Source organism: Calypte anna, chromosome 20, assembly GCF_003957555.1.
Source record: "Calypte anna isolate BGI_N300 chromosome 20, bCalAnn1_v1.p, whole genome shotgun sequence".
Lineage (NCBI taxonomy): Eukaryota > Metazoa > Chordata > Aves > Apodiformes > Trochilidae > Calypte > Calypte anna.
In genome coordinates, this window is record NC_044265.1 from 1,496,660 (window position 1) to 1,515,784 (window position 19,125).

The window sequence follows — 19,125 nt, forward strand, 5'->3', positions numbered from 1 at the left end:
AAGTCCACTCAGTTGTTACAGCCTATTTGGATTTCCTAAAGATAAGATCTTTGACCAAAAGGAGCCCTAAGACTTAAGTCTTAAGGGACTTAGATCAGAGGGGAGGCCATTTCATGCTCTTATTTTTACAGTTGTCTGAGGTCACTAGAGGAGCACCTCTGAGATCTGTGTTGGGACCTCTGCTGCTTAAATCTGCTCTTAATTTGGCAAAAGTGATGGAAGGTGCAATGGCAATTTTTATCTGTCTTTGGGTAAACAGCAAGTTTGATGCATATTGAGTAGCAGTGTCCTACAGGGGGTATAAAAGGGTGAGCTCAGAGCTGATGACAACCCAGAGGCTTAAGACTTTAACATTGTGAGAATGAGTGAAGCTGTTGACTCCAGGCTCCTGGCTTTCAACAAAGCAAATCAATTCTTGTTTATCAGGAAGAAAGAACAAAGCCACCTCATTGTGCTCCAGGGTAAATCCACAGCACACCCACGGGTGTCTGATGTTCTGCCAACCTCCCTGTCTCAGGAAGGACAGAGCACAACAGGGCTGTTTGGGAGAACAGCAGCATGGTCAGGAAAAAGTTGCTGTACCAGGACTGGCCAGATAGCCCAGCAAGGGCATGGGAAGGGGAATGGCAGCAACCTGCTGGGTCATCACATCACCACTGGGGTTATGGAACTGAGAGCAGGGTTCTTCATCTGCCAAACCAGTGACTGGGGGATCTCGTGCAAAACCAGCAGATACAAAGTGGGGAACTAAGTGTTTCTTCACCTCATGTGTTGTTAAGCTTTTTGACTTCTCTGGTCACAGATGGCAAAGGCATAGGTATCAGGGGGTGACTGCCCAGGTATCTGAAGGGAAAGTGAAAATGAAGATCAGACAGACCTCCTCTGACCTGCAGATTGTTAGAAAATGAAGGGAAACTGGTGCAAGATGCACGTCTTTGAGAGGAATCACTACATGCTCACTCTGTTTTGTTTTTCCACAAGCACACGCTCTGAAAGCCAGCTGAGGTCTGCTCAGCCACAGCTGGGCTTCAGCCCTCCTCATCCTCCTCCATCACTGCTCTTCTTATCCATGCCTCAGGGGAACTGCTCCTTGTGAAGTGCTGGTTCCCTGCCTGGTGCAGCTCTCCCTGCTCTCTGCTGCCTGTCCTGCTCCATGCTCCTGTGCTTCAGCAGGGAGAGCAGGGAGTGAGACTGCCTCTGCTGCTGAGTTCCGTTCACAGCAGGTTGTCTGCAGCTGATATTTATTTTTTATCTACTGTACAATTAAGGGCAAAAGAGAAAAATCTCTTCAGAGAAACCTCTGACAAGGTTTCTGGTTCCTAAATCCAAACTGAATCTTATCAGGCTTTTCAGAACCCAATTAGAGATCATTGTCTTCTTTTGAATTCATCTCCTTTATTTTGCAGACTGCTCATTTGTTAAAATCTGCCTGTGTCCTGGCCACATCTTTTCCCCCTGCCTTCTGTCTCTGTCTTCCCTGCACTATGGACCAGATCAGTGTTCAGATCATAGCTGGGCTTGGATAGCTGCCAGGGAAGGTGTAATTTCAAAAGGTACATGAGGAAAGTATGTTTGGCAAGGGCAGAGAAAGTATGTTTGGCAAGGGTGAGAGAGCTGCTGTTCTCACTGAGTACTCTGGTACCCATTGTAACTGGGATTTTCTGTTCCATGTTTGGAAGAGAAACGGGTGATGTGATGAAATTTTTTTTATTTTTTTTTGCCAATTCAAGGTAGTTCTGTCTCACAGGTGTAGAGGCTGTTGTTGCCATCTGGAGTGGGATACTAAAGCTCTGGATTAAGTGTCTGCCTCATGCTGTCCTTTAGCATGGATACATGGGAAGCAGGTGACAGGGAAGTCATGTGTGCTGTGACATCTGAAAATGCTTTTGTCCTTTGCAATGACAGGTCAAGGGCAAAGTCCTGAAGCTACAGGGCAAAGTTTCAGAGGAACATCAATTTCACTGGGGAAATGGACAGGGACATTTTCCTGGACAGGACAGCTTCCCCTGTAGGGAAGCTGGGGTAAAACTCAGTCATATCTTTTCAGGTAGTCTTGAACAGATCAGCATGGTGTTGCAGTGCATAGCAGAGAGCCTTATCTCAAATGTAGTGTCTGCTGTTTGCTGTATAGAGCTTGGGAAAATAAAAAAAAGGCCTTAAAAAAGTAAAAGGCTTTAACCAAAGAAAACAGATGAGGGCAGATGCTTCCAGGGGGAGGATTTCCATCGTGACTGGACACTAGCAAGAGAACTCCCAGAGTAAGATTTAGCATCTAAAGTTTTTAAACTGTTTCCTGTTGAGATTTGTTAAAGATGGGATTCCTCAAATTCCTTCTGTCTCCAGTGGACATTCCCTGTATTTGGATCACTAAGGTGACAAGGTGAGTACCCTTCAGATGGGGCTGGTGCCCAGTGGTGGCATGAAAAACCTTTTGTCAACAAATGATCTCATTTCTCCAAATCAAGAGTGTGTAAGGCTGCAGAGTCTAAGTAAGAGAGCATTGATTTTTAGCATAAGGAAACTCTTGCCTTCCCTACCAGGAGAAGTTCAGCTTAGGAAAACAAAAGTGCAGGGTGTTGCAATAAGATGCACATTGTGGTGTGAACAAAAGCTCTGAAGAGAGGTGGGTGTTCTGTTTCCTTTGCAGTTCTGCCTAGTGGAAACCTTCTGCCTTTGCAGTGAGTTGGAATGTGATTCCAGAAAAGACACTGTCTGTATTGCTGACTTCCTTTAATATCATCAATTCTTTTGTTGATTTCTGTCCTTTTCTCACTCTTGGCTCAGTTTGGATTTTTGTGCTGCTTAGAAAACCCTCCCCAGTGCTCTGGAGGGGAAGTTTCATGAGACCTGAGTCAGTTTTAAATGGCCTCATTCTCAGGGCAGGGTTATTTCTTCTGCTACTCCATGCACTCCCCTTTGCTCTGAGCCAGAACAAGCATTTTGGCAGACCTCTCTGTGAGCTTCTTAACTCACTGACCTGGCAGAAATTTCACAAAAGTAAGATGAAAAGAGAAATTATAAAAGGCAGCTGGATAGTTTCCTGCCAGGTCAGTGAGTTAAAGCTGCTTATGGAAATGAGCAACAAGTGCCAGAGCTGGCAGAGAGCCCCTTGGGTAGCTCAGATCCATGGGGAGCTGCAGCCAGGGTCACAACCTCTGCCTGTTTTGGCACTTGCTGGACTCTTCCATGACTCTGCTGCACTTTGCTGTCTTAGCTTCATGCACTGCCTCTCACCACCATCAGCCTTGGCCAAAAGTTGACAGTTTTGTTAAAGGACCCACAAACACCTCCAAACTTGGAGTGGCCCTGAAATGAGGGCCCCTGCTCTGGCTGCACATCTCCCTGGAGTTCAGAACAGGACTGAGCCCAGAGAGCAGAGGCAAAGGGCAGAGCCTGCTGGTTTTCCAGAAGCTCAGGAGATGGAGGCTGTGTCCTGGGCTTCCCTCTGCACTCTCCCTGCTGGGCTGGTTGTTCCCTGCCTCCTAAGGGAAAGGGAGCCAGGAGGGCATCAGGCTGGGTGACCTCCCCTGCCTTGTTCTGTTGCCTCGCAGCTGCCATGCACATCCCAGCATCCTGCAGGTAAAACCCAACCTCTTTATAGGGGGAGGGCAATAAGAGGGGTCTTTTTATCCTTCAAAACCAATCTGAAGAAGGCTTCAGACTACCTCAGGTGATGTGGCTATGGCAGCTTGCTCTTTTTTCCATGCTCCTGGGAGAAGGGGAGAGGTTTTGGGGCTCCCCAGAAAGAAGTAGAGCTGGGGAGAGGAGGATCTTGAACTGCAAGGACTAAATCAGTCCAGCACACAGCCAGCCCTTAGGAGGGCTCAGAAAGGAGGCATGAGGTGAATTTCTGCTGTGCTGCAAGCCACATACCCTGCTCTGTCCTGGGTTTGGTCTAAAGACTTTCAGGTTATTGGAAATTCTTTTTTAAAAATAATTTTTAAATCCACATACTTGGTGTAAAGCAATGAAAAATGTTTTTGAGTTTGTGAGGTTCTGTCTTCAGGCTGAACCATGAAGTTATTCCCTAAACAAATCCTGTTTCAACCTAAAAAAAAAGGGTGCTTTTTCACAGTGTCTGTAAGTCAGAGCATGGCTCTCCTTTGATTCCTGTAGGTTAGAGAAAGGACTGACAGATGATGTTGTGTTCCCAGCCATACTGCCATCTCCACAGCTTTTCCAAAGTTTGTAGTTATCCCAGGCCTGCATTTGTCCAAATGTGTTTGCAGCTATTTTAGTTAAAATCAGACAACTTTTTGGACACTCCTGTGTTTGTCATCGTGAGGTTGTGGCTTCTGTCTGCACTGGATAAGTATTGGAGAGGTACCTGGAGGCCTCATGGTCCCCTTGCTCTGTTATGAAAGGCACAGTGCAAAAAACCCTTAATATTTTGCTTGGGAAAAGACCTTTGTTTTCCTAGCAAATAATCATGAAACGGGTCATGAAACTGTTCTACAGATACCCAGCTGGAAACCAGCTTAATCTCCTGTATCTGCCAGCTGCTGGAGAAGCCTCAGGGTGCTTTCCTGTTGCATAATGAAAGCTGTTAGCAGGAAAAAACTGTGTTAAGTCACAGTCACCCTTGCCTGGGGTGACAGGGCAGGGCCTGTGGGGAACATTATGCAGCAGTGTGGTCAGGATCTGTCCAGCAGGTACCTATGGAGCTGTACCTATATTTTTAGTGGTGTTGAAGGGAAAGCTGCCTGTCCCCTGTGGGTGGGTACAAGCCCCCAGGCAGGCAGTGGTTGGATCTGTGGGGTTTGGGTCTCTGCCCTCCCAGCCATCTGCCCACCCTGGGTTGTACTGCAGTTCCCAAAGTGCTCTGGCACACAGTCCCCAGGGACTGCTCCAGCCTCTCCTACCTTACTGGGCCTCTCCCATCATCTTGCTGACCGACAGGATGTTCCCAGGGGGGTGGGCTGGAGGGAGAGGGGTGCCAGCTGGGCTGTGGGAGCTGAGCAGCATTGGTGATGTCATGAACCCCTAGGGACAGAGGGACATAGGACACCCAGCTTCTGTTGCAATGCAGAAGCATCACTAAAAGCCACTGATATGAGATTTTGGTCAGAGGAAGACACAGTCCCAAAGCCTGTACAAAGTCTGTACAAAGCAACCTGCTTTTGACAGTGCTTGGTGTGAGAGGTTTGACAGGGCTGCAGATTGCAAGAGCTGCACTGAGGCAGCAGCTGTGGTCAGGAGAGCAGTGTGGATAAGGCCCTTGCTGCTGGCCTTCAGAGTTCTGTACAGGCAGCACACATAACAGAGACTCCTTCTTCTCTTTGCAGGAACATGACATTGAGACAGCATTTGGAGTGGTCCATGTCACCATGAGGGGCACACCCAAGGGGAACAGACCTGTCATCCTCACATACCATGACATTGGCCTCAACCGTAAGCTCTTGCATTCCCAGCAGCCTGAAGAAGTGTTTGTGCTCTTTGCTCCTGAGTGTAGGGAGCAGTGGGACTCTTGAGTTGAGATGGAACAGCTCACAGCAGGGTAAAAAGATAAGGGTCTGCAGGAGGGGAGCACATGGCATGGTCCTGTCTGTCCAACAGCTCTTGAAGGGCCTGGCCACAGTGGACCCACCACAGTCCACCCACCACCTTGTGCTCTAGCTGACCTTGTTGCACTGCATGAAAGACCTACCACAAGGCATCTGCTCCCTGGGCAGGTGAATAAATCCCTTTACAAAGCTTTAGAAGTAATGTAATGTTTGCAGTGGGCTCAGTTGCTCTTTCCATGTCTTCCCACCCAGCATCTCCTGTTGTGTTCACACAGATATTCCTCAGTACATAATGTGAGTACCCAAGAAGGCCCCATCAGCATCCCCTGCCCTGCAGGATCAGGGGGGGGGTGGCTCAAGCAGGCTGTTAGGGGGGTGGATTGCAATAAAACTTCAGGAAGTGTCTAATTTCTTTTTGTTGTTGTTGTTGTAGACAAATCCTGTTTTAATGCATTCTTTAACTTTGAAGACATGCAAGAGATCACTCAGCATTTTGCTGTGTGCCACGTGGATGCACCAGGCCAGCAGGAAGGAGCCCCCCCATTCCCATCTGGGTAAGAGCTGTGCAGAGACCATTGCTGTTCCAGGTGTGGTTAAACTGAAGTAGCACCCAGTTCAAGGCAGCTGGGACTGGCAGGCTGAGTGTGGGGGGAGGCAGCTTTCAGAGGAAATGGGAAGATGAGGAGCCTTCCCAGGGGCATTCAGGGAACTCTCCCATCACTGAGGCATGGGTAAAGCCCCTCAGTAGTGGTGAGTGCTGGTACCAGCTTTCTGACTTGAGCATGAGCCCAACACACTGCTGTCTAGCTGGCATTCCTTGCTTCATCTATCCAGCTCCCCACAGAAGTCTGCCTGCCCCAAAACCCCACAGCTCTGTGTTAGTCTTGCTCTGAGGGATGGGATCTGTGTAGCTGGCAGTATCATTGCAAAATAATCACCTGTGCACATGCCTGTCAGATGTTCCCTGGGTGGAACTGGAAGGTTGTCTCTGTTTGAGCTGTGTTTAGAGGTGCTTCAACTTCAGTCTCTCTTGATTTTCAGGTACCAGTACCCCAGTATGGATGAACTGGCTGAAATGCTGCCAGCTGTTGTGACACACCTGAAGTAAGTCCCTGAAGGGAAAGGGGATGAGGCAGCTGGATACTTTCCAGCCATTCCAGCTCCCTGCTTACAGCATCTGATTTCTCACTGAGTTGTCCCAAGAGGCATCTCCTAACCCCTGTAACCCTGGCTGGTTCTCATCCTGGGAACACTGTCTGCCACATGAGACAAATCTATGGCTGCTGCAGCACTGCTGGATTGCTTTGAAAATAAACCTCAGAAGAGCAGCTGGATGCAGAAAGGCAAAAGGCTTTGCCCCTTTAGGGATGCTTTAGCTGTGAGCTTATGTTAGCCTTGCTGATTGTGAAATTCCTGTATTTCAGCCTGAAAAGCTTCATTGGGATTGGACTAGGAGCTGGTGCTTACATCCTCAGCAGGTGTGCAGTAAGTATCTCTTCATTTCCTTGGGTCTCACATGAGCTGTGGTCTTCCACTGGTCAGACAGAGCATTTGTGGGCTCTGGCAAAGCAGCAGTAATGACAGCAGGGCTGCAGGGAGCCCGGTGAGAGCTACTTCGTATCCAGATGGTTAAATTGGAGCAGCCAAGGATACTCTGAAGCTATGCCAGGCTGGAAAGATTGTAATGTGGTGTCTTTGAGTCAGGAGAGCCTATCCTGGCTACTAGGAATATCCAGCCTCATGTCTTCACAAAGTGAAGTGGTGTTTCCAGTGTTTGTGCTTTGGTGATGTGCTATGTACCAGCACTGATGGGGAATGTGATTTTTGCCTGGAAGGAAGCAGATTTTGTACTCCACTCTGACAAGTGAGTTCTAGCTTTATCTTGGTACTTCAGCATTTTTCTTTAGCAGAGTGTTTGTGAGCATGTGAAATCACTGGATGTAGTTTAGCAGGCTGAGTTTTTCTGAGATAGTGTTTCCTTCAAGTTAGTGAGTGCAGAGTTGTCAGTGGTTTAGGCCACCTAAGGCTTCCTTAAGGCCACTTCACCATGCAGCCCCTCCTGCAAAAAGTGCTCTGCTTCTCATTTCCTTCAGTCAGAGCTGAGCCTGGGGCTGTGTGATGGACTGGTGTTTGCTCTGGTTCTTTGTCTTTTATACTCTATCTAGTTTTCAGGTTTGAAAAGAAGCCTTTGGCTTCAGCCCAGTGCAGTGCCAGAAAGGCCCTGTCCTGGACTGCAGAGGGTGTCCTGCTGAGGACAGGGTTGTTTCCTTCTGTTTAACCCCTGCTAGTGTGTGCAGAGGGGCTGTCCTAGAACTTCAGCTGTGGAGTCAGGCAGGAGCTCCAAGGTCTCTGGCTGTGTTACATTGCTGTGTTTGTCCAGCCTGGCAAGCAGTTCTCAAAATACCTCAAAATATTTTGAGCCCCCACCATTCCCCCAGGTAAACTGCAGGGTGCTGGGGTGCCAGGCTGGAGCAGGGGAAGGGTTTCTGTGGGTGGGGGTGTCCTGGTCAGTTGTGTGCCCCTGAGCTGGAGCTTCCCAGGCCTCTGCTCAGGCTGCAGGTGCTTGCAGCTCCTGTGTCATTTCCCAGCTCTTGCCAGTTTGCCACGTCTCCACTTGGAGACTGCCTCATCCTGCAGTGGAAGAAAAGTGCTCTTTGGGCACAGGAGTTTGTGCAGGTCCTTCCTGGAGGTGCCAGGTTGGAGCACAGAGTCACTGCTCACAGCCTGAGCAGGAGCTGTGGCTGCACCAGATCCAGGGGTGACCAGCAGGCACTGCTGAGGCTGCTGAGGCTCCAGGTGTGCTCTGAGCAATCAGACCCCTCAGTGCCAACTGATTCATAATGTTTGGCTGGGAGCAGCTTTGCACCAGGCTCTGGAGAGCTCACTGGCTGCTGGCACAGAAGGAGCTCCCCACTTAGCCTTCATTTTCTTCTGTCTTCCTTTTGCAAGAAGCTTTGCTTTGTGGCTGGGTCAGCCCTCTGAGTGTGCCTGTGCTCTCCCCACAGCTCAGCCACCCCGACCTGGTGGAGGGACTCGTCCTCATTAATGTTGATCCATGTGCAAAGGGATGGATTGACTGGGCAGCATCCAAGGTGAGATTCTCCTTACCCTGCAGATCCCCTCTCCACAGTGCTTAATGAATGAACAGTGTGTAGAATAATAAAAAGAACAAAGTACAGGATTTTTTTGTTGTTTATGGCAAGAACTGTAGTACAGACTCCCCTGTAGGAGCAGGGTTGGTGTGATCAGATGTGAATGAGAAATCCTGGTGAACTGCTCAGAGATGAGTGGCCCTTGAGCACTCCCCTTTCCTCTGATTTAGTACACAGGCTTCATTTGGCTGAAGTTGGATGGCTCTCTTAATTATCCTTTTATTCTGACCCCTTGTGGTTACTGAGGGTTCCATGTTTCTGGACAGCTGGATGTTGTGTGTGCACAGGCTGCTCTGGAGCTGTGCATGCCCAGCCCAAGCATCAGGCATTTGTTTCTTACATTGTTTGAATAGTTTCTTTGTTATTTTCTTTTCTCTGAGGAGCTGTTTTGAAATTTGCAGTGAAAATGTATTTTTCTGGTTACTCTTCCTTCTTCTCATTCATGGTCACTCTTCAGTTTTCAGGCTGGACAACCAACATTGTGGATATTGTGTTGGCACACCATTTTGGCCATGTAAGTACCCAGCAGGTGTTTGTGTTGCCCCTGCAACTGCACATGGAGCTGTAACTTCTCTCTGTACCTGCTCACCAAAGAAGAGTTGCCACACACAGTAGCATCTTCTGTGAGTGGCAAACTCACACCAGGCCTTGGCACACTGCAGAGGCACAAGCATCCTCACACTTGCCTCAACTGTGTCCAGACATATTGAGGAGGTAGTGTCCCCCACACTGGTGCTGGAACTCCTGTGTCTGTGGCATCCAGGCAGCAAGTGGCAGAATGGAAGCAGCTGGGCTGTGGGTAGAGCAAAGATCCAGCTGGGAGCTGGCAGTGGGATATGGGATGTCCAAGTGTTGAACTGCTGCATTCTTGCACTTTGCCTTCCCCTTTGGTTTCACAGAGGCAAACCAGCTGCTCCTCAAAACTTTGGAAAAAACAATGCCTTCTGTTTGGGATTTGATGGCTCCCAGCCAGCTTACTGGGCAGCCAGAAGGGTCTGGGCCTCGTGCACACTGTGTGTGATGTACAGCAGGTCAGGCTCTGACCTGAAGCCCTTCTGCAACACTGCAGGAAGTTGTGGTGTGGCTTCCTCCTGCTTAGGGCACTTGCTGTTCTCTGCCTGCTTTCACAGAGCAGTTGGGAAGGACTTCTGAGATCACCAAGTCCAGCCATACCCTAGTCCAACCATTTCAAGGCCCTTCATTATTTATAATGCTTCCCTTGCATTCCCTTTTCTCTCTGTCTCACTGGAATGCAGTTGCTTTGTAGAACTGGGTGTTGGGATTAAATTTTCCATGGGGCTTTCCTATAAAGCTTTGTTACAATAACATGTTACAATTAAGCATGAGTGGAAGACCTTCCTAAAACAGATTTATATAAATGATTTATATCTATATAAGCATTACTGAGGCTCAGGAGCTGACTTGCCCCACTCAGGATACCTTTGCACTCTTCATTCAGTTTACACATGCACTGCCATTTGTAAAAGTGTAGTCTCATTTCCAAAGTGTGGCTTTTAACAGTCAGGTCACAGAAACACTGACTGTAGCCTGGGACTCCACAGTCTGGAGTCTCTGCCCTCTGTGCTGCTTCATTCACAGAGGAACAATGGGTATGGAGGCAGTTTAACATCAATATTTCATGACTGTCATTTCTTGTGAAAAAGATGATGTTCCCTGTCTTTCAATTCTTCTGCTTTTGTACAGGAGGAACTGCAGGCAAACCTAGATTTGATCCAAACATACAGGCTTCATATTGCACAGGACATTAACCAAGATAACCTTCAGCTGTTTCTCACCTCATACAACAGGTAGGGGATGTCTTTTTTCCTGCTAGGTTGCTCCCCTGGCTTCCATGCTCAGTGGATTTGCTACTGTATGTATTATCCTGTTGGATAGTATGTAATATGAACCTTTGTCCTAAGCCTAGTGTTCAGCCATCATCCTGAGCCAAGCTCAGCTTCATGTCTGGGTTGATGTCTCCAGGTACGCAGCAAGTTTGCCATGAGAGATGGAGCCTGGGTTCTGGCAATTACTGCTGAGGCTCCTGCTCATGACATGACACCTGCTGCCTGGGTGCTGGAGCCAGCATTCCTGCTTGGATTTTGTATGTTCCCATGAGCATACTTTTTTTTTTTTTCTGTTGATTTGATGGAGAGTTGTTCTGTTTTGTCTTTCAGTCGTAGAGACCTGGAAATTGAGAGGCCAGTTCTTGGCATCAATGAAAATACTGCAAAAACACTCAAGTAAGTTGCTCAGAATCAGTGTGTAGCAGTGTTTAGTTGCTGGGCAGTCCTGTCAGCAGAAAAGCTGTTGCTGCTTCTCAGCAAGAACCCCACAAGCCCAAGTGCTGGGAATATTGTTGAGACTGTGCCAGGCTTTGGTGCATTGCTGTCAGCTAGAGTGGAACAAGGAGATGTTCTGTTAAGAACACACTGAGGTTCTCCTGAAGGCAGGGTCAGAGGAGTAAGTGTGGTGTGCCCAGCAGTCACTGAGGTGCTGAGGTGGTAGTTTGGTGGTTTTGCGTAAAGAAGGAGGGAGGCAGGATCTTGTTAGTTGCCACTTACTGCCCTCCCTCACCTGGACAAAAGATTTACCTGCACAGACCTCCCAGAGGTGGCACTGGGTTCTGAACCCAGGGAACACAGTGGTGCTTTCCCAGTTGGGTGACTTTCTCACCTGGGAGGGAATAGTGTGTGCAGGGTTCAGCTGAGAGGGAGCAGGCACTGGAGAAGTAGAGGTAATTAGCACAGGGGAAGAGTAAGTAAATTTTCAGATTCCAAACAGGAAAACAAAAGGGGCAAATTATCTCCAAGGTGTAGAGCACATGAAGACAAAGCCTGGGCTGGGCTGGAGACTGCTACCCAGGCTCTGCTCTTCTCTCTTTGAAAATCATCTGGGCTTTTGCATTTGCCACTCCCAGGAGTGTTTGAAGCATCCACAGCCAAACTCTTCAGATCTTGGCTCTCCTAAAAGAGGTGGATTTCCCTGCTTGGTCTCCAGGCAAAGCCAGGTGTGCTGCTCTCTGTCATGCAGGCAGCTGTAATTTGCAGAGCACTGACTGCCCCTTCAGGTGACTCACAGGGATCTGCAGACAAAATATTTCTTGTGGAAGTGTGGATCTCTGGGCATATCTCTCCTCTGTCTCCTCTGAGGTGATTCTCCACTGGCTCTGAGGTCCATGGCTTAACAGCCTGTGAAGTCTGATTTTTGTCATCTGGTTAGCACACAGGTGGGACCTTTAGCCACCCACCCCCTTCTTACCTTGATCTCAAATCTTCTAGAATTACAATACTTATAAAATACAGTACATAGCAAAATTCAAAGGCACACATTTGCCAACAGGAGGCTTTGAAACTGTGACATTTTTCAATCTGTTCCCTGACATCTTTTGTGTTTCTTTCTAAAATCCAAACCAAACTACAGTGCTGAGCAGTAGCCAGCCTAAGAAGCATTTAACTCTGTTGGATGTGCATATTCTTAAATTCCAGACGTTGATTCCCTCTTGCAGCCTGGAATGGTTGTTTCTCCCAGCCTCAGACCTATCTTTTAGCATGTGTGCAATAGTAGTGGTAGTTGGTGTGCATGGAGGGGACAGCATGGGGGGGTGTGCCAGCCTTGGAGGGTGTTTTGGTGCAACAGAATGCCATGGCCTGGGGGCAGGTGGGGATTTTGCTGAGTGTTGCAAACCTTTCATGAGTCTGTTGGTTCACAGAGCTTGATCTTCTCAGAAGTCCCTCAGATGCACTGTGAGTAACATGTCTCTGTTTTGGGTTTTGACCAGGTGCCCTGCCCTGCTAGTGGTGGGTGACAACTCACCTGCTGTGGAAGCAGTGGTATGTATCCAGAAACTCATTCCTCTTGTGACATTAGACCCACAAATCACCTAGCAAACCCCAGCAGGGCTTTCACCTTCCCCAGAACAGGTCATAGAAAGTGGCTCTTGGTTCCAAGCACTTTTCTGTTGACACCTGTCAGAGGTTCATGGCCCTGCAGGGCAGCCCTCACAGGTGAGGATGGCAGGAGCTGAATAAGGGTCCTTGTCCAAGTCCCATCTTTCTCAACAAGTGCTTCAGTGGAGCTTTTTCAGGAACCTGCATCTTTCATGAGCTCTGCCTGGCTGCTGCCTGGAGCTCAGTTCAAGTCATGAATGACTGTTCTCTTGCTGTTGTACTCAGGCTACCCAGACTAAAATTGAACAGCTTGACTCCAGTTCCTGTGGTGGGGCCACACCTCAGAGCTCTGCAGAAACACTATCATAGGGAAGGCAACACTTAGCAGCAAGTCCTTCCTGTTGTTCTCTGCAGACACAACCAACCCCTTTCTCTCCCAGCACAGCCTCAGGTGGGGCACGGCACAGTGCAGTGCTGTTGTGGTTACTCCTTCCCTTCAGACCCTGGGAAGTCCAGAGGTTTGTGAACTTAAGAAACTGTGGATGAATGTAGGATTCTCCTAAAACAGTAGCTTGGACCTAGGAGTTGGGCATGGACAACTGCTGTGGGGCTTTTTCTGATGATGGTGGGTTGCCTTTTTATCAGTCCTTGATCTGGAAGTCTGAGACATTCTCCAAGTTTAGACTTTGCTGGGATAATATTCCCAAGGGTTCTCATTGCTTCCCAGCCACAGCTGGGGAATGGAGTAGAATCTTCTGGATCTTGGCTATCTAGTTGCTCAGGTTCCCAGCTCATAATAATCTCCCCTGCTGGGATTGCTTTTCCTATAGTCCCTCCCAACTTACTTTTGCACAGCCTTACAGAGAAGAAGTGGCCATGGCCACCATGCAGAGGGTGCAGTGATCTCCCTCCATGCTGCACTTTACAGGAGTCTTTTTCTTCCCACTCTTCCTGTCAGAGCCCAGAACATGCTCCAAGATTTCATGGTGCATCCCCAAAATGGGTGGATTATTTCCTTCTGAAGAATGATACTCTGTCACCAAAAGGTCCCCTTGGATGGGAACCACCTGCCTTACCTCTGCATCTTTCATTCAGTGTTATCATGGAATCATACAGCAGTTTGGGGTGGAAGGACCTTAAAGCTCATCCAGTTTCAAGCCCCCTGCCATGGGGCAGGGACACTTCCCACTGGATCAGGTTGCTCAAAGCCTCCTCCACACTCTGCTTTTATACTTGGTTCTTCTTGGCCCCAGAGAAGCTCCCAGTGCTGAAAGACAGACACTGCCTTTGGTGCAGTTCCCCACATTTACATCTGACTCTTCAAGTTTTCTGTGGGATATCACATCCTTTTTTCCTCTTTTATTTTTTTTTTCAGGTGGAATGCAATTTCACGTCTTGACCCTACCAAAACTACCTTCCTGAAGGTGAGTGCCCTCTCCACAGTCGTTCTGGCCTGCACAAAGACATTATTCTGCTGAGGCCAGCTCCCCAGCTCCACTTAGGATTTTGTTTTCCATACATTTAGCTTTAGGCCTTTGTGGACAGGCAGTCAGGGCTGTGTTCTCTCCTGCGTGGAACCAGACTTGGGGGGGAAGAGTTTGTCAGGGAGGCCCTGAACCTCAGCTTTGTGACTTCTCTGTTACCTTCAACCAGCAGGGAAGACCTGCTGAGAGTTAGCAGAGGTGACTGTCCCCACCCTGCTCTCTGCCAGCAGCAGCAGCACACATTCCAGCTTTATCCCAGTCCTTCCCATCCTCACTGATGGCTCCACAGTGTGCCAGGCAGCTGCTGTGTAGAAGTGTAAAGTGAAAGGTTTGGGAAGAGTGGCAGGAGAGCCAGGACAGTGGAGGGTTACTCCTGCACTTCTAGGATATGGCCTGAGATTGGGAATGTGACCTCCAGGGTGCTGGGCTCCTTCAGGAACAGACTCCCAGAAAAGTGTTGCCAGGCCTTGCTTCAGTTTTAAGAGACAAGATGGTGCCTCGTGGATCAGTGCAGCTGGTGCCTTCAGCTCCAGGGGGGTGGGCAGCACTGCTGTGGTTCCAGGGTGTTCTCCTGAGGTGAGAAGGGTGGTTCAACCCCCCCTCTGTTTCCTGTTGCAGATGGCTGACTGCGGGGGCCTTCCACAGGTGGTTCAGGTGAGAAGTGCCCCTTGACTGTCCCACTGTGTTTGGGTTGTCCAGAGCCCCTTGTGCTGCTCACACTGAATCTGCACTTTTGTTTCCACAGCCTGGGAAGCTGACTGAAGCCTTCAAGTACTTTTTGCAGGAATGGGCTACAGTAAGTGGCAAAACAAAGTTTTCTGTTTTGTAGCAGGGATGTTGTGAAGGGAACTCAACCCTTCTGGTCCATCTGAGCCCATTGGCATCTGTGTCCCCACCCATGAGTTAGTGTGGTTGCCAGGGGATCCACCCATGCTGGAAAATCAACTAGTGTGCTAACAAGCCTTAGGAAACCAATGTTGTTCCCTGACCTGTGTTTAATCCACACTGCAGCTGGAGTGGTGACCCCTTTTTGGTTGCTGTGTTGGTAAACCTTGTAAGTCTGTCTTTGTGCCAGTCCAGAAAAGCATGCTCTTCAGAATGGTAAATCTTCTGAAATCTTCTGTGCCCACCAGAGGGGGAGCAGTTAGCAATACAGCTTCCCAGTTGTGATGGGTCCATGAGAACCCTTTCCTTTCTCCTCAGACATAACAGTTTCTTTCAGACTGTCACCAGAGGTAAGCAGTATCTCAGAATGAAACCCTCTAATAGCAGAACAGAGAGCTGGGTGGCTTCTGAGGCACCCTGGGGTGCCCAGAGGGAGCTCTGCCTTGGTCCAGTGCCCTGCCCTATGGCTTCCTCCTTGAGCTTGGAGGCAGAAGACATTGTGTCTTGAGTGTGTCAGCTCTTCAGCTCCCCCGCCCTCTGTACTGCAGAAGTCGGGGACCCCAGGGGAAGGGCTTCTCAGTGCTCCAGAGCAGCTCCAACTCCATCGCAGACCCCATGACACAGCTCTGGCTTTCCTGCCAGGGGCCAGGGTTAGGAGTTCCCTTCTGTGGATGTTGAACCTTCAGAACAAGGAATTATAGTGGGGAGTTGTTTCCTGTGACTGGTTAAGCACCAGCATGGCCACCAGAAAATCTGTGACAATCCCAGTGGTCTCCACACAGCCAAAAATTACTTGTCAATTCCTGGGTGTCAGGGCTCAGAGGTGTAGTTAGAGATGAACACTGTAGTGCTGCTGTGTTCTCCAAGGTTGGCCAGAAGAGAAGGGTGCCATGGGAGAAGGCTCTGAGCCCCAGAGCATTTCAGTGTTCACATCTCTTGTGTTCCTGGTGTTAGAGTCAGCAAGTGCTGTCACCAGAGTGAGGACTTCAGCAGCACTTTGGGGAGCAAATAGGATGCACAGCACTGAGGAAGAACAGGGGGTAATTGCCTGCTTCCAGAATTAGTAGCTCATCCCAGAATGGTTTTCCTAACTTTGGTGGGAAAGGCTTTAGGGACAGTGCTGAGCTTGGCCAGCAAGGCCCTCTCAGGGAGAAGAGAGAAGCAAATCAGCACTTGCCATTTCTGGGAATGGCCAGACCAGTTCCTCAGCAGCTGTTCTTTTTCCTTCTGCACACTGGCTAAAACAGTGAGACCTGCCTCTGGTGACACTGCTGGTGGAAGGTAAAGCCCGAAGGAGGCTTGTAGCAGAAATCTGATCAACTCAGGGAAATACTTGAGTTTTCTCTCCATATCTGCAGTTACAGCCCAGTTTCCCTACCATAGGGTGATGAGCAGTCACGGTGTGTATGGTGGGGAGGTAGGGTCACCAGGTAAACTGCAGCTCCCAGCTACAGGCTTTGGGCAGAGCTGGCTCTGATGGAGCTTTGGGTTGGATTGGCACCTCCTGAGGTGCCCAGTAACAGCTGCTTGCACCAGTACTGGGAGCTTTCAACACAGTGTGAGCTGGGAGTGGAAGGCAGAGTAGCTGGGGATCCCAGGAGCAGAGCAGACTGCTACTCGCTCACTGCAACTAATTGGCTCTTTCCTGTATTCATCCCTTTCCTTGTCTGATGTTGTTTCCAGTCCCTTATGTGCAGCTCAGCCACCTGAGCACTGAGTCAGGTACCTCCGACCGTGCATCCGCCTTGGCCCGAGTCGTGTCTGAGCTGAATGGTTGGGGTGCACTGCTCTGTCTGGCATGGCCTGCTGTGGGCTGGGCTGATCATTGTGCAACCCGTGTGCTATGGTTTTTCACCTTTCATTTGTATTTTGTTGATTGTTGCATGATCTCAGCTCTGTGGTTTTCTCGAGTGACGAGACTGACTTTCAAAAGGTCACCTGGACAGCAGCCACCCTGGTGTGCACAGAGGCTGCAAGCTGCACTTGCAAATGATCAGTTACACTCCTGGCATTTGCTCACCTTAGACCTTTTGAAATTGGGCCTTCAACATCTCGCTTTAGACGTGCAAAGAGTTAGTTTTGGCAGTGAAGATTGAGTTTTCCTTCTGAGGGTAGAGCTGTCTTTGTGCTTACCCAGTGACTGTGATGGTTGCTGTAGGAGCCTCCTCCTTTTCTCAGTCCCCCTGCCTGTTCTCTCTTGCAGTGCCAGCAGCCAGCATGACCCGGCTGATGCGCTCCCGCACCCACTCCTCCTCCAGCATGGGCTCTGGGGATAGCATCCGCAGCCAGTCCCACACCAGCAAACATGTGAAGGAAGTGCTGGAACCCCAGAAGGAATTGACCTCCAGGATGCACCTCAAACCATGGAAGTATCCTGTTAGGCAGGAGCCCCTCTTCTGGATTCCGACAGCTCCGCTCGCCCCACGGAACCCACTCACAATCTAGCATTTCATCCAACATGGCATTAACTGTTCTCCCTAACTTGTGCATGCCCATCTGAGCTGCCACCTCCTCGGTAGTCTGTACTTGGCATTACTTTGGTCCTTTCTGTATGCCCTTGGCATCAGAGCCTCTCTAAAACTCGTTAACATTCCGCAGTCCTAGTAAGTCACATTACTGTACATGCTGATGCCATCTCCTGTCTGTGCTGTATATCAATCCAGATGACAGCCGTTGTCTCCCCTGTTCATTTAAATATAATTTCTGTGGCTTTGTGAGGTTTAGAATTGCTTTCTAGTTGTGCTTCTGCTAAAGGACCCTTGTGGTGCAGTTGGTATGGCATCTGTGGGACATGGGAAAGCAAGGCCATGATGCTGGGGAACTCCAGGTGCTGGAGCAGGTGATGCTCCTCGGGAGAGCTGAGCCTGGAGTGCAGAACCCATCAGAAGGTCTTTGTGTTCCCAGGTCTCTTGGCATGCCAGGCAGCCGTGGGGAAAACATATGGTCAGAAATACTGTCTTGGTCTCATCTCTGTGTGTGTGTTAAGAAGGAGCAGAGTGATTTCTTACCTGAGCCTCCTGAAAGAGCAAAGCAATTAACAAGTAACCTTACAGTAACTGAGGTGCACTACTAACCGAGTACAAGGGATTACACTGCAGCAGCCCTGGCTTCCAGCACCCTCTGCTGCCCCTCTGCCTCTCCTGTGGAAGGGCCAGATGCAGTTAATACCCAGTCACTGTTCTGTCCTGGCACAAGTGAATCTCTAACACCAAGGAGACTGTGAAATGGGTGGCAGCCCCTTGTCAGTGGAGATCCAGAAACCTCCTGCACTGCCAGCACTGCTTCCCACTGCTGCCAGGTGAGGCAGGGTGCTTGCACAGGGCAGAAACTGAGGCTGGGGAAATACCAGAGAATGTGAAGGATCACCAACAGGCACACGTTGGGTGGGTCAGGTCAGGGAGTCTGAGCAGGGAATGCCTCTGTGCAGGTACCATCCACTGTCTTCATGGAATTCACAGTCCTGCTGCCTTTTCCCATCTGGCCAGGTTGCAGAGGGTGGGGGCAAATGCCTGCTGTGTGCCAGGGTCTGACTGTTAGTGGGAGAAAAGGGATGAGTGGTCAGGCTACTACAGATCCAATAGATTAGCAAAACATCCTTTCTTAGCTGTTGAGCAGTCCTGACTGGGAGCCAGCTCCTCTGAGGGTCACGCTCACGTTCTGCTCCATTTCAGGTAGGGAATGGGACTGGGAGGCTCTGCCTGAGGGGACTTTGTACCAGTTATTAAAATAAAGCTATAACTGAGTTTCATTGTTACCCTGTGTGTGTGTGTGTGGTGTTTTTCTTGCACAGCCTGACACTCCCACTGGTTTCGTCTGTTTTGGTGTCTCCTGCCATGGAGGCAAAGCCCTTCCAGTGGAAGGGGTTAGCACTGGGCCACATCTTGTGAGGCAGGGTGGGAGCTTTGTGGTCAGGTTGCCCCAGGTCCCTGAAGAGAGGCTGTTGGGAGGCACTGGAGAGCTGACCTCTGGCGAAAGGCAAAAAATCTTCAGCTGCAAACCAGGCACAGCCTGTTAAGGCTCGGGGAGACCTTACTGTACCTGCAGTACATGAAGGCTCCAGGAAAGCTGGGGAGGGACTTTTCACCAGAGAGGGTAGTGACAGGACAAAGGGTGATGGGTTTAAACTGAATGAGAGTAGATTTAGGTTAGGTATGAGGAAAAAATTCTTCATCATGAGGGTAGTAAGATAATGGAATAGGTTACCTAGGGA

At 49.4% G+C, this 19,125-nt stretch overlaps 1 protein-coding gene across 1 annotated transcript in view; it reads left to right on the forward strand.

Moving 5' to 3' along the window:
- The window catches only part of NDRG3 (NDRG family member 3), a 59,964-nt gene extending 41,585 nt beyond the window's left edge, over positions 1–18,379 (forward strand). The window contains 15 exon segments of the mRNA XM_030462971.1: positions 5,286–5,391; positions 5,938–6,058; positions 6,546–6,608; positions 6,929–6,989; positions 8,510–8,596; positions 9,114–9,170; positions 10,361–10,464; positions 10,834–10,899; positions 12,438–12,489; positions 13,922–13,933; positions 13,935–13,970; positions 14,649–14,684; positions 14,776–14,809; positions 14,812–14,826; positions 17,119–18,379. Of these exon segments, the coding sequence (XP_030318831.1) occupies positions 5,286–5,391; positions 5,938–6,058; positions 6,546–6,608; positions 6,929–6,989; positions 8,510–8,596; positions 9,114–9,170; positions 10,361–10,464; positions 10,834–10,899; positions 12,438–12,489; positions 13,922–13,933; positions 13,935–13,970; positions 14,649–14,684; positions 14,776–14,809; positions 14,812–14,826; positions 17,119–17,360 (1,092 nt within the window). The 3' untranslated portion in view covers positions 17,361–18,379.
- The last annotated feature ends 746 nt before the right edge of the window (positions 18,380–19,125 follow it).